General features: G+C 37.0%; 1 protein-coding gene and 1 long non-coding RNA gene across 2 annotated transcripts; both read right to left on the bottom strand.

The window, feature by feature from the left end:
- Positions 1 to 9,209: 9,209 nt before the first annotated feature.
- LOC133701235 (uncharacterized) lies at positions 9,210 to 10,375 on the bottom strand. The gene is made up of 2 exons (XR_009843530.1): positions 9,990 to 10,375; positions 9,210 to 9,899 (listed from the first exon to the last, which is right to left on the bottom strand). It is a non-coding gene; the product is annotated as an uncharacterized LOC133701235 (long non-coding RNA).
- Positions 10,376 to 13,264: 2,889 nt separating this feature from the next.
- Positions 13,265 to 14,867, bottom strand: LOC133701596 (UDP-glycosyltransferase 91A1-like). The gene has a single exon (XM_062125571.1). The coding sequence runs from the start codon at positions 14,756 to 14,758 to the stop codon at positions 13,331 to 13,333; it is 1,428 nt and encodes a 475-aa protein (XP_061981555.1). The 5' UTR covers positions 14,759 to 14,867; the 3' UTR covers positions 13,265 to 13,330.
- Between the last annotated feature and the right edge of the window lie 248 nt (positions 14,868 to 15,115).

Here is a 15,115-nt window from a genome sequence, read left to right as displayed (position 1 = left end):
CAGACAAGAAATAACAAGAGTCTGATAAAAGAATTTTGGATAGTAAAGAAGAAGAAGAATAATAGAGGTTGAAGAGTGTTTGAGTTGTTTATTCGATACCTTATTCCCTTTCTTTTGTTGCCTCAATAGGCCAACAAACATTACAACTGACAAGCAATGAAATAGCAATAAAACAGGAAATCCTAACAGAGTGGCTGCTAAAGATATGAAGCACCATACTAACAGCCTTAACTTATTTGATCGATTCTAGTGCAATAATACATTACACAACAATACTGCAATAATCCTTCTGACTTGGTCCAACCCCACGTGTACCTCAAGGCCACCAGGTCTGATTCATATCCCTCACCCTTGGAACGTCTTTGTCCTCAAGATGAAAATTTGGATAAGTCTTGGAGAGTTGCCATAAGTTTTCCCATGTTGCATCTTCACGGGAAGCACCCTTCCATTGAACCAATACTTCAGTCCTTGGTCTATACTTGCCTTTCTGAACCACCCTTCGATCCAAAACTACTTCAGGTTCTGGTAAAATTTGGACATCAGCAGAAACAGGAGGCAATGGCACTATTGGTAAGTCTAGCGGACTAAAATGTTTCCTTAGTAAACTGACATGGAATACGTTGTGAATGTATGCCCCAAGTGGCAAGTCTAGCTTATATGCAACAGTCCCTATCCTGGCAATAATTTTGAAGGGACCAAAAAATTGAGGAGACAACTTCAACGAACTCCTGAACGCTACAGATTTTTGACGATACGGCTGTAGACGTAAATAAACATAGTCTCCTACCTCAAAGAAAACCTCTCGTCGGTGACGATCAGCCTGACACTTCATCCGGACCTAGGCAGCAACCTAAGTTTTACGAAGATCACGAAGGATTTCATCCCTTGAGCGCAACATATCATCAACAACCTGGACTTTGGCAGTACCTGGAATATACAAAATCATAGAAGGCGGAGGAACGCCATAGACTGCTTCGAAAGGAGTTATTTTGGTTGACGAATGGACTAAAGTATTGTAACCAAACTCAGCCCACGACAGCCATTCCAACCATTTTTTTTGGATTATCATATATGTAGCAGCGAAGGTACTGCTAGAGGATACGATTTATTACCTCGGTTTGTCCATCCGATTATGGATGATAGCTGGAGCTATTACAAAGAACAGTGCCGTGCAACTGAAAAAGGGACCGCTAGAAATTACTGAGAAAGACTTGGTCGCGATCACTAACAATCGAGAGAGGCATTCCATGCAACCACACAATGTTAGAAATGAAAGCCTTGGCTACGGATAATGCCGTGTAAGGGTGTTTGAGAGGCATAAAATGAGCAAATTTGGACAAGCGATCTACCACCACCATAATTGTATCATGGCCTTGAGAGGAAGGCAGCCCGTCAATGAAATCCATGGATATGTCAGTCCAAATACGATCCGGAATAGCTAGAGGCTGCAACAACCCTGCTGGTCTAAGAGTGTCATATTTGCAACGTTGACAGACCATGCAATTGCGGATGAATTCCTTCACAGCAGCGCGTAACCCCGGCCATATAAAACTAGAGCTGACCCGGTTGATGGTTTTAAGATAACCAAAGTGTCCTCTTGCAGACGGTGAGTGTGCGTCTGATAATATTGCAGGTAATAAGGAGGAGTTTGGGCTCAAGTGGACTTTATCGTTTTCCATCCAAACTCCATCTCTAATAAAACAATTGGATGAAGCATTCCTGCTCAAGGTGGTGTAATAGGGATTGTCAATTACCTCTTGTTGCAGGGAGGACCACCAGTCTGCAGAGGGTAGCGTGAGGGCCTGAAACTGAAGCAAGGTGACGCGAGATAAAGCATCCGGACCTTGATTATCTCTGCCATGTTTGTAAAGTATGGTATAGTCATAGCCCATAAGTTTGGGCAGCCATCTAGCTTGGGAAGGAGTCGAAATGCGCTGCTCCAGTAAGTATTTCAAACTTTGGTGGTCGATCTTGATTACAAATGGCTTACCCAACAAATACGGTCGCCACTTGCGCACAACTTTCACCACCGCCAAAATTTCCTTATCGTAAGTTGACAGTGCCCTTGCCGACCCTTTCAAGGCTTCACTAAAGAACACAATGGGTTGGTCATTTTGTGACAGTATAGCTCCCAGACCTGTTCCACTTGCATCGCACTCGACAATGAAGGGCTGTTCAAAATCCGGAAGACGTAAAACCAGAGGAGTAACAAGGGCTGTCTTCAGTTTCACAAGGCTTCCTGAGCTTCAGTTGTCCACCGAAAACCATCCTTGGTTAAGAGTTGTGTCAGAGGTGCCGCAATCGAACCAAAATCATGGACAAATTTTCAGTAGTAACCCGCCAGCCCAAGGAATCCGCGAACCTCCTTTGCTGAGGTCGGCACAGGCCATTGTTAGACTGAATTGATCTTATTTGGATCCACAGCAACACCCTGCAATGAAATTCAATGGCCTAAGTAGTCGACCATCAAAACCCCAAATTGGCACTTGGATGCTTTAACAAACAACTGATGAGTGGACAGAATCTGGAGGACCACTTTTAGATGCTGCAAATGCTCGTCCCAAGACCTGCTGTATACAAGAATATCATTAAAAAAAACCAAGATAAACCTTCATAAATAAGGTCGAAAAATGTCATTCATTAAGTTTTGAAAGGTAACGGGAGCGTTAGTCAATCCGAACGGCATCATAAGGAACTCATAATGGCCGTCATGAGTGCGGAAGGCAGTTTTTGAGATGTCATCATCACGGACTCGTATCTGATGATAGCCAGACCTCAAATCCAACTTCGAATAATATTTTGCACCTTGCAACTCATCCAATAACTCATCAATAACTGGGATCGGAAACTTGTCTTTAATTGTGATGTTGTTGAGAGCACGATAATCAACACAAAATCGCCATGAGCCATCAGATTTCTTTATCAATAGAACTAGTGATGAAAATGGGCTTTGGCTAGGACGAATGATGCCGGATTCAAGGAACTCACTCACCAATTTTTCTATCTTGTTTTTTGATAATGAGGGTACCTATAGGGTCTCGTGCTGACTGGTGGCTGATTTGGAAGCAGAGAAATGTGGTGATCATGGCTCCATATCGGTGGCAACCCTAACGGTTCCTTAAACAAGTGATCAAACTCTGTCAATAACCTCTGCAGGTCTGCTGGAATGGGTGTGGTTGGTTCCGGCTGGGCTGTTGTTGTCATCATATGAAGGAAAAATCTGGGGCCTGAGTGGTGCAGCAGTTCCTTCTCTGTCACGGGAGCTAGCTCGGACCGTTGTAACCCTCGAATGTTGTGTAATTTCCCTGCCTGACAGAAGGACATGGTTAGTTGTTTGTAATTTGTTTTAATTGGACCCAATGTTTCTAGCCATTGCACTCCCAAAATGGCTTGACACGCAGCAACAGGCAAAACATAGAAATCAGCTCGAATCGATAACCCTTGTATATTAAGTAGAAGCCCCATACACCGCCCTGTACACTCGATAATTTCTTTGTTCCCAATAGTTACCTGAAACACCTTGTCACGAATCACTAGCAACCCAAGTTTGGTTACAACCGCTTGATCGATGAAGTTATGTGTATTGCCCCCATCAATTAGGACCGTTAAAGCTTTATTTCCTACCTTTCCAATCACTTGAAAGGTTTATGGATGAGTGGTTCCTGCCAAAGCATGGAAGGAAATTTCCGGAATTGCCTCATCTGCAGTGTCTTTAATTTCCATGTCTATATCAGCTGATCCTTCTTTAAAGGATATGTCTTCCAGCATGAACAATTGTGGCATGGTGCACCGGTGTCCAGGAGTGAACTTGTCATCACAATAGAAACACAAACCCTTCTCTCGTCTCTCCTTGGCTTCCTGACTGGTGATGCGTTGAATAGGGCCTTGAAACTTGGTTCCGGTCATTTGGGTTGCAGGTTGCATCGGTGGTGGCCCAAGAAGACCCACTGATGTCATTGGTTGTGACCTGTGATTGTAGTTTGGCATTGCTGAACGAAAACTGGAGCTTGGCTTCCACTGCAGCAGATTTCTTTCCTCAATGAGATGGGCTATACTAATGGTTTCTGAGAGAGTCTTTGGTTGTTTGACCCGTACATTTATCCATATATCATCTTTTAAACCTGCAATAAAAGAACCAATTAAAAAGTTCTCTGGTAGGCCATCTACCTTATGTGAGAGTAGCTCGAAGACCTCTTGGTAGGCTATAACGCTGGTAGTTTGTTTGAGTCTAGACAAGGCTTCTGACGGATCATCGTAGTCCATGGGTCCAAAGCATTGTAGGATAACTTTGGTGAATTCCTCCCAATTCATTGGTCCTCGATCCCTTGTAAACCAATGATACCATTGTAAGGCAAGCTTTTCGAGATGGAATGACGCTAGCTGCACTTGCTGCGTGTGTTCAATCCCTTTAAACTCAAAGTATTGTTCTGCTTTAAAAATCCACCCGGTAGGATTTTCATCACCACGATATATTGGAAAATTCAATTTGAGTTGAGTATGATGTTGAATTCTGTCAGTTGGCTAATTCTGGACTCTGTCAAAAACATTCTGATACCTTTCGAAACATGGACATGTGAAGGTGGCAGGACTGCTGCCTGACGCCTCTCCTCTCTCAAAGGATTTGCCTTCCCTGTCTGGTGGAGGATCTTGACGGCTAAGTCGAAAGGCTTGTAGTTCGGCCATGACACCCTGTAATGTCGATGTAACCTGGGAAAAATTTTGTTTTATCTCATTCAAGTTGTGTTTCATCTCATTGACGTCTTGTTTCGTCTCATCAAAGCTGAACTCATGACGGGTCAAGATGTCGGTGACTTCTGTTCGGAATTCTGCATTTGATTTCGAACGTGTATCCATTAACCAAAACCGGGCTCTGATACCACTGATAAAAGAATTTTGGATAGTAAAGAAGAAGAAGAATAACAGAGGTTGAAGAGTGTTTGAGTTGTTTATTCGATACCTTATTCCTTTTCTTTTGCTGCCTAAATAGGCCAACAAACATTACAACTGACAAGCAATGAAATAGCAATAAAACAGGAAATCCTAACAGAGTGGCTGCTAAAGATATGGAGCAGCATACTAACAGCCTTAACTTATTTGACCGATTCTAGTGCAATAATACATTACACAACAATACTGCAATAATCCTTCCGACTTGGTCCAACCTCACGTGTACCTCAAGGCCACCAGGTCTGATTCATATCAGAGTCTCTGGATGTGAAGAAATCTGATCAAAGCAAAGCCTTGAAACAAACCTCTGCAATCCTTCTTCTATATATCGAAATTGCACTCCTTTCTCTCAACGTTGAAGCTAGAGCTGCATGCTTTATAATCTAGCTGAGCATCGACTGCTGAAAATGGAGCATGGTTACGATAATTCAACGTTATATTAAAATCATCATCGCATCCAAATGTTTGTTCTGTGTCAGTTGATTCTGCTTAGCACTACTGATAGTTATGGTTAAGCTAGACAGATATAGTAGTAATATAACAACGAATCCAATATTTTTTTTTTAAAAAAAGAACTTCATATTGATAAAAAAAAAATAATTCTAATTGATCTAATTATTAAAGAATTAATTCAATCTAATAAGGTGAAATTTTAATGTATAATTTATATAATTCTCAAATAAACAGTAAATTTACATTTCTTGATAACGCCGCTGGCCAGCTATTAAGGATTATCAAGCTAGTGTTCCTGCCTGCCTAACCGTTACTAACAGCCAAAGATTCTTCCCGCCCAGAACCCTCTCTATAACGACTAACCTTCCTTGCCCATCCATCATACTGAGATATCTGCTTTCTTTCTCTCTTCGTTGCTCTTTCAAGAAAATTTGTACTAGTTTCTTTATTTCATATTCTGTGCTTCAAGCATGGATGGAAATAACAATGTAAGAGGTTATTCTGATTGAGATCTCACCCGTCGCGTGGAGCTAGGATCACTATTCTTCACTCAAGGCAACTATGCTGATGCTGCTAGTTGCTTCAAGGATGCTCGTGATGCCAGGTAAGTTTTCTTTTCTTTGTGCTTCTCGTTACTCTTTAGGTTTCTTTATGCCTTCCTTTATGAGTTCTTTTATATTTAACCCTTCTTTATTCAGCATTCAAATTCATGGTGAATCTTCTTTAGAATGAGCCATTACCAGCTATAGCCATGGCCTTTCCTTGCTGTGTCAAGTTCCAGTTCCGGTAAATGATCCAATGGCTTTTGTACCAAAGGAAGTTGATTACTATGAAGGTTCAGTACTTCCATTTCCTAGTAAAGCTTTCGGGACATATAGAGGTTAGTACTTGCCCTTGTAAATATCATTTAATTCTTACCTTCTCATGATCAATGTATTAAAACACACACGCATAAGTGCGCTTGCTTGCTTTAGTAATCCGTTTTTCGGGTTCTTAAATTGATCCAAGTTCATGATCTTTATTATAGACTCTGGACATCATGTTTTAGTACTGCTCTCTCTGGTTATAGCACCCACAAATTTTTAAGTTTCTATCAGATTTTCATTAGAGAGGCGGATGCAGAAAAAGCTCTCTGTGTATAAAATTAATGAATTCTGAAGTATTAATTTAATGTAATTTGACAGAAAAGGATGAAGAGTCCTTGCATGTTCCAAAACTATAATAGAATTTGTTAGAAAGTGCATGATGTCTCATCAGTTTACATTTTGTGGCTATTGAAGTTCAGTTAGGTAGATTTTTCCATTAAAAGAATCAGCATAACTCATCTGGTTATGTCAAATTTGTCTGGAAAAACTAACTCCTTAGGTTTATGTTCTTGTTCATGATCATAGGGGTAATGGAGGAGAATTACGTAAGAATTCTAGAGGTTGCAAAGGGAGAACTAAATCTTGCATGGTCGCTTATGGAATATCGAATAGACAACTACTTACTGAAAGGAAACGTACTGTGTGCCCTGGGGGAGGTTGCATTCAGAAGAGGTTTGCTTTTGCTTTCGCATTATCTTCTTTTCTGATTTAATCAATATGCTAAAGGAATATATTGATTAAATCACACTTCCTGCTCTACATTTTGAAGGGGAGTCAAATCCTCAGCGTTACTATTTCGAAGCATCGTCCATTTTCGATACTTGGCTTGGAGAATACAGTAAGCGAGGAGCGGATTTGTATCCATTGCCGGTTTGGTGTATAATCTCATTGACAATTACCTTGTGTGTTACCGTTTCCATCTATCTCAAATGTCCCGCCTGCGTTCTAATTGATCACATCCTTGCATCAGAATCTAGATATGTGAAACTATTGATCTGCCTGGAAGGTGGTGACGAGAGTAAAGCCTTTGCACATGGTTATGAGGCTTATTTAATATATGATGCTCTACACAAGAAGCTATTATCTGAAATAGATTCGGAGACACGGACAACAAATCAGAGAAGAGGATCAAGTTCTGTACTGACACAGACGGATCCCTCTATGCCGCAAAAGAAAGATGAAGCCAACCAGATGCATGATATCATAACGGAGCCGGCAATCAAGGCAAGTTTTTATGAGAGACACATTCTCTATTTGTATTGGTTACTTGACAAGTCAGCTGAATCCCTTGTCTTGTCATTTTTGAAGATTCAACAGAAAGGCTCATTCCTCTGACTAGTCCGGGAAATAACTTCGGGCTCTCCTGCTGGTCGCAGATGCGCAAGAGGAACAGTCGAAATTAACACAAATCTTGAACTCTGAGGAACATATTGATGACTAAAAACTGACCCGCTAATTGATTGTCTGAAACTTGCTTTGTGTGGTTAGATGTGGGTATGGTTTCATAGAATCCCACTGTGAGCAATGGCAGTTCTGCCATGGGATTTCAACTGGTTATGACAAAATCGATACAATGCAGACGAGGTACATGGCCATGCTACAAGATGCAAGGCGGAAACTAAATCATGCGAGGTGATCAATTTTGGATGTGAAATTGGTGATACAAACAAGAAAGGACATGCAAGAGTCCCTGGATGTGAGAATTTTGATCGAAGCAAAGCCTTGGCACAAACCTCTGGAATCCTTCCTCTATCGAAATGGCACTCCTTTCTCTCAACGTTGAAGCTAGAGCTGCTTTATAATCTAGTTGAGCATCGACTGCTAGAAATGGAAGCATAGCCATGATAATCAATGTTATAAGAAATCATCATCGCATCCAAAACGTTATAAGAAGAAAAAATTATCATCGCCATCCTCTTATTTGGTTTTTATTTCGCTTTGCAACTAGTTTTTCAAAAACTACACTTTGATGTAAAGTAGATTTTAAAATTTAATGAAACGAATATAATGCGATTAGAATCTAATCATTACTATACTGCTCATTTTCTCTCTCGATCTCATCTTCTCTTCTCTCTCATGCTCTCTCTACTATATTTTCCATCAAACACAGATCCAAAAAGAAAAAAATCAAACACAAATCCATCATTTTATACAAAATCAAACAATAGTTCTTCTTCTCTGTCACATTCTCTTCTCGGTTTTGAAATTAATTTCTAGTTTGGAACTCAACAATAAAAGGTATGCTTCAATTCTTTTCTTGAATCAAGATTTCAAAATTTATTGGTTGTGCTTTTTGTTATTGTTAAATTTTTAGAATATAAGTTTTGTTTTCTCGATCTAACAAAAAATTAGCAAATTTGTTGCTTAAAATTGAAAATGGGAATCACAAAGTATAATAGCCCTAAACAATTGGATTTTTTTGGTTCAATCTATAAATTCCAGACTTCCAAACATGTTTTGGGGAGTAAAAATTGCTCTGTTGGATTCTGTACAGTGAAGGATATCTGAGCTCATTGCCGCTCTTGATTAATTTATTTGTCCAGCTATAACCAATGAATAGCTAGCTTGATGTTCAGTCCTCATGGATTGTTATGAATTATTTGTTTTCCGGTGAAATATCCTGGGGAGGATGGAGAGACGACTCCAGCTGCAGGAGCTGTGGCATGCAGCTTGCAATCCTTGGGATCTTTTGGCTAGTGTTTTCTCTAAATATAGTGTGTTCTTTTGCCCTTTGATCCTTACGTCTTTTCTTCTTGTCCTCTCATTTTTTATTGACCCAACCCAGTGTTCTTGTAAATTTAACTCTTTTTTTTGTTATTTTTAGATTTTAGAAGCTATTTAGTCATTATTTGAAATATTTCGTCAGCCTTATAAATAAATAGATTTTAATTTTACCAATATAAAATTTAACATGCTATAATTTAAAAAAAATTAACTGCAAAGTGAAATAAAGATAGTCATAGTAATTTATAACAAAGTATCCATCATGAACTTTGCATGGTGGCTTGAGACCTTAGTTCTTCTGACATTAGATATGCAACAGTCATTGAAATCTACAAATATACGCATTTTTCTCTCACGTAGAAAAAATTTGAGGATCAGAGCATGCAGAAATTTAGAAGCATAAATTGGAATGAACATACAAAGAACCTATTGTAGAGGAAATCAGACCACGACAAGCTGTGCATTGCAGAAGTAAAACTTGCATCTTGGCCATCAAGTGTCTATCTTTTTTGCTTTACTAGCGCCCCATATATATCTGCAATAAACCCGGTACTTTCGCTGCGTATTTATTCACATAATTCACCAACAATTTCTTCTTGCTGATTGTTAGCAACCACCCAATTCTCCTGGCCTCCTCAATCAGCTTCTTGGAAGCCAAAACATCATACTTAGGGCAAAGCCTTTTAGCAGTTGAATACATAAGAAACTTGGGATTGACAATTATGGTCTTCTCAAAGCATACCAATACAAGTGGATATTGCTTAAAAGCTCCCATAATCTCCTCTCCACCAATTTAAACCAACAAGTCTAGCATTTATGAAGACAAGAGCTTTGGGTGAACGCCCGGATCCTTAACACCATTGACCGAGTAAAATCCATGCAATAATAACCATGAAAAACGCTTGATAGCTGCGAAAATTCTCAATAAAGGAGAGAATCTTACCATCATTTCTCTAAAATACCGGATTCTGATACGATAAGGTAGAGGCAGAAGCTTACCCACAAAGCCATTCGCGCTCGCGATGAGGAGCAAACAAAATTGGGTTGAAATCCATGTGGGCTTCCCTTACAATCTGCTCTGTCAATTTGTTTGCCTTAAAATCTAACCTGGATCTTCTGTGAAACTGAAAGAGTAGATTGTAAGGGAAGTCCACTTGGATTTCATGAGCTGATGAGGACCATCAGCAGATGATGTTGATGAAAATGTAGAAGCAGCCAGCAGCGGGCGGCGACGACGACGACGACGATGATGAAGGTTTATCGGAAACAAAATAAGTGGAGGAAACTAGAAGTAAGCTTTTGAGGTAGCCGTCTTACGAAGGGAACCTCAATTGGGCCAGACTTAAAAATAAGAGGGCTGAGCTTAAGATTCCTTTTCAAAAAAAAAAAAAAATGTTGAAATGATAGAAATGAGTTTGTTTCAAATATTGATTATTACTCGAGAAGGATTAAAAATTTCCTTCCAAACTAAAGCTATATTTTATATTTATAATTTTGGTTTTTTCCTTCAATAAATATGATAAATATCTGAAATTAAAAGAGGGAGCAAGAGTACATTCTTTAACATTTAATTACCGTTTCTGGATATGAATTCATGTAAAATTATTTTAGAAACATATTTATTTTTATATTATTGTTTTATCTATAACCAAATACATATTTATCTTTTTTTCTAATCCTATAATGCTGTTTAAAAACAATCTAGCAATCTATTTGGAATATCAATATTTGACTTGAATTGATTTTAATTTTTTTTTTGTTATATCTCACGTAATTGATTTCACAACTTTAAAAATTAAAAGAGATAACTGCTAGAAGCTGTTTGATAATACAACAGGAATTGAGGTGCAGCCAAACCGCAATATATATCTATTTAGTTATATTTAAAATGTAAATTGAAATTGATGGAACTCATCACCATAATAGCCTGGTTAGCAAAAAGTTGGCAATACCTGTTACTAACAACCTCAACTTTTATCATTCATCAACACAATCTTTAAAATTTTAAACTCCTAAAACAAAAGGTCATTGGATAATTAATTACTCCTCTCCCAGCAAAGTAATTCAAACAGCTCATCCACTGTCAAAAAAATATAGAATTGCAAATTATAATTTTGTGAATAATATATATATAAAGAAGAATGCCCGAAATTAGACTTATTTTATCATTTTTTTTAACCACAATCCTATTCCGTTCAACCAAGTTTTTATAAATGTTACAAAACATTTTTTTGTCAAATTTTTCTTCATTAACAATAATGAAAAATAACTTTAAACCAGTTTATATATATATATATATATATATATATATATATATATATATATATATATATATATCTCGAAACTAAATTTTTTATTATTAAATTTTGTATGTGATGACGTTGCGCATAGTTACATAGTTTAATGAAATAATAATAAAATATTTGATATCAATATTGTTTATTTCATAATATAATAACAGTAGTTAAATCTATTATATTTAAATTAAAAATCATTAATATTAATATATATATTTTTTAATTATTTTATAACCTCAATTTGAAAAGTATTTTTTTAACCAAACACATTAAATTACTTTTTGTTTAACCTCAATTTCAACCATAATTTTAACCAAACATATATTTTTTCAAATCAACCTCAACTAAAAATAATTTTTTTAAAATCACAACCACAACAGCAATCTTAATATCTCCAAAATGCCTCCAACAGTCAATAGTGAATGTTAAATTGATGGCCTGTATAGTATGTCAAGCCAAATAGTTGTTTATCTGAACAAATATTTAGATGATTCTAGTGTTTTTAAAGAAATAAAAAAAAATTCAAGATTTATTGACTCGACTAAATTTAATTAATTCAATTAATTTAATAATATGATTAAAATATAAATAATAATAAAAAATAAAATAAAAAAAATGACATGGTGAATCCATTTATAATATCCACCCGAAAGCACTTCAAAAGTTGGAATAAAATGCTTAATTTGTTTTATTTATCAATTGAATTTTCGGATTTTTTTTTGTTAGTGCTATGATTGATTTCAATAATTAAGATTTATTAAATACGATCAAAAAAGGCATATAGAAATTTTAAAACTACTCGAAAGTAGAGGTGAGTAAAAAACCCAAAAAACTAAGAAAATTAAAAAAAAATAACTGAAAAAATCGAACTGTGAAAAAAACCGATTAAAATTTAAACAAAACCGAATCCAAACCGAAAAAAACTAGAAAAAAACAGAGTCAAGCTGGAAAAAACCGAGCCAAAACGGCTTAAACCGGTTTTTGTTCTAAAAAACCGAATCGAACTGAAACCAGTTGGTTTGAACAAGTTTCGGTTCGGTTTTCATTTTTTTTAAAAATAATTTGTTTTTTGGTTACTTTTTTATTTTTTTATAAAAACCGATAATCACAGTTCAAGAATTAAGAAAGGGTTCTAGATAATTAATATACTAATTAACTAAATAATTAGGCACGCCTCATGCGTCGTGCTTTGACAAATCATGAAACAACGGGTCACTCTCAATTCAAAGAGTTGGATAAAAGTAGTTTTCAATACATATAATTAATAAAGAAAGTTGAAATTAATTAGTATAAAAATATCATTAATGAAGCTTTACAATTAATTAATACCAATTGATTAATTACTTGATTATGCTGGGGCTTTTTCCTCACGACACATCGTCTTCTTCATTCTTTTTTTTTTCTTTTAATTGATTAATCGTGTCAAAATTGAATTAAGAACATTCGTCTCTTAATTCAATTTTGACACGATTTCTTGTTTTTCTGACCATCAAGAAAAAAATCACACGAGGCATGGTTCAATGTACCTTAACACCAAAGTCTACCCCAATGGTTGATTTTGATTAGTGGCTATAAAAACTTTTAAGAATAAAGAGAAAAAAAAATAGCAGATATGTATTAGATTTGGGTCATTTAATTTTCATTTTCTTAATCGAATATCATTATTAATTTTAAATTTAATAACTTAAAGTATATAATAATAAATAATTAAATTAATCGATTTGAATAATTTAAATTTAACAAATATGATATAACATGATAAAAAAAAATATATTAGGAAATAACACGTACAAAATGTATTATGGGATTGAAAATAAGTGTTTAATTCATGTTTGATTTTAAATTAAATTAAATAAGAATTGAGGTTGTCTAACAATTTATTTATTTATTTTTAAAAAAACCATGTTTGATTTTAACTCAATCAATTCAAAAAGTTTCGAATTTCCGCAGTCTAGAAGTAGTTTTGAACACGTGTAATAAAGAAAGGTTCAAATTATTATAAAATACATTGATGAAGCTTTACCATTAATCCCAAATGATTAATTACTTGATCACGCTGGAGCTGTCTCTGGCCACGAGACATCGTCTATGGCTCATGATGTAACGTAAGAAGTTGACCAAGTATTGGTCTTGGATATCCTTGTTTCCAAACAAGCCTTTCATCTCCTTAGCCTTCTCTCTGTAAATCTTTCCCTCTTCCTTCACCATTACCAATCTCAACGACTCAGCTACTGAGTCTCTCGTGAACGATCCATCAGACTCATCTCGTGGTATTGGATAGCCTATTTTCTTCTCTTCGAAAACCCTTGAGTTCAACCCTTGTTCAGCCAAGAATGACAAGAGTATGAGAGCTCTCTCATGTTGAAGTGCTTCCACCAGAGAACTCCAACCAGAGTGAGTCAAGAACCCACCAACAGAGTCATGAGCCAAGATCTTGAGCTGAGGAACCCAGCTAGTGAACACCAAACCTCGCCCTCTGGTTCGATCCTCAAACCCTTCTGGTAGCTTAATCACTTCATTGTCAGTTAAGCCTCGACGAGTCCTCAGCACCCAAAAGAATGGCAGCCCAGACAACTCTAGCCCTAGAGCTATCTCGGTAAGCTCAACTTGACTTGGTTTTGCTTCACTTCCAAAAGCTACATAAACTACCGATCCTTTTTCTTGCTTGTCTAGCCAATCTTTCATTGACTTCCACATGCCACTACCTTCATCTCGGACGGCATCATCCTCGGTAGGGGCAAGTAGACCGACTGGTATAACTGGTTTCCCTATAAGCTCTTGAAATAAGTGCAACCATTCAGGTTCAAACTCCATGCAGCTCCTTATAGCCACCATCTGGCAGCATCTGAGCACCTCTTGCAGGCGGTAACTATCTGAAACGTCGGATGCATCACCTGTTATGGATTCAAAGATCCTCAAGATCTCGAATAGTTTGAACCTAACCGTGGTAGGAAATGGAATCGACTTTGGAGGGACAGTAAAATGTTCAGGTTCTGTGCGATCCTCGATCAAAGATGCTGGTTTGAGAAAACACAGTGCGGCTCCCAAAAATATACTAAAGAATGCATTTGGAATGCCAAGACCAGTGGCTATCTCTGGAAGCCAGTAAGGTGCAAAATCATAAAGAAGATAATCAATATCATGAGAAGTTGCAAGAAACCTGGTCATGGGCTCTTTAAGACCATCAAAGGCTACTTTAAGGTATTGGACCTTGTCGTACGGGACATCGGTGGTGGCTTCATCGCCTTCGAGGAGATGGGCTGCATGAGGCAGTGGGAGTTTAACGAAATTTATCAGAGGGGATAAACATGGAGGGAGTTTTGGGAGGCGGTCAATGTTTCGGGTAGTGGAGATGAATGTGATTTTGTGTCCTTTTTGAGCTATGAGTTTGGCTAGCTCCAAGTACGGGATCATGTGACCAAAGGCCAGCCATGGAAACATGGCAATATGAAGCTTAGAGTCGTCCGCCATTGATGTGAAATTCAGAGATTTGGAGTTGTTAATCTGCCGTAAAGGGTTTGGATACTAATTTATTGGTTTTGATGGCTTCTTAGCTTCACCATTATTTATTTTTTTAATTCATTCGAGGGTTGATATATATAGCTGTTAAATGATATACTTTACTTGTCAACGAAGGACCTTAAGCATGATTTAAGAATAAATATTATTCTTGGTTTAATTAGCATTGTCAACAGAGAAAAATCATAAGAACCAATATTTGACGAACTACAAAAAGAAATTAATTGAAAGAATTCTGTCTCTAAATTAGTAAAAACATCTCCATCCATTCCAAAAAGCTTTGTGATTGTTCAAAAATTAATACTGTTA

The sequence above is a fragment of the Populus nigra genome, chromosome 1, assembly GCF_951802175.1.
Source record: "Populus nigra chromosome 1, ddPopNigr1.1, whole genome shotgun sequence".
NCBI lineage: Eukaryota > Viridiplantae > Streptophyta > Magnoliopsida > Malpighiales > Salicaceae > Populus > Populus nigra.
This window is presented reverse-complemented; position numbering and strand designations above follow the sequence as displayed.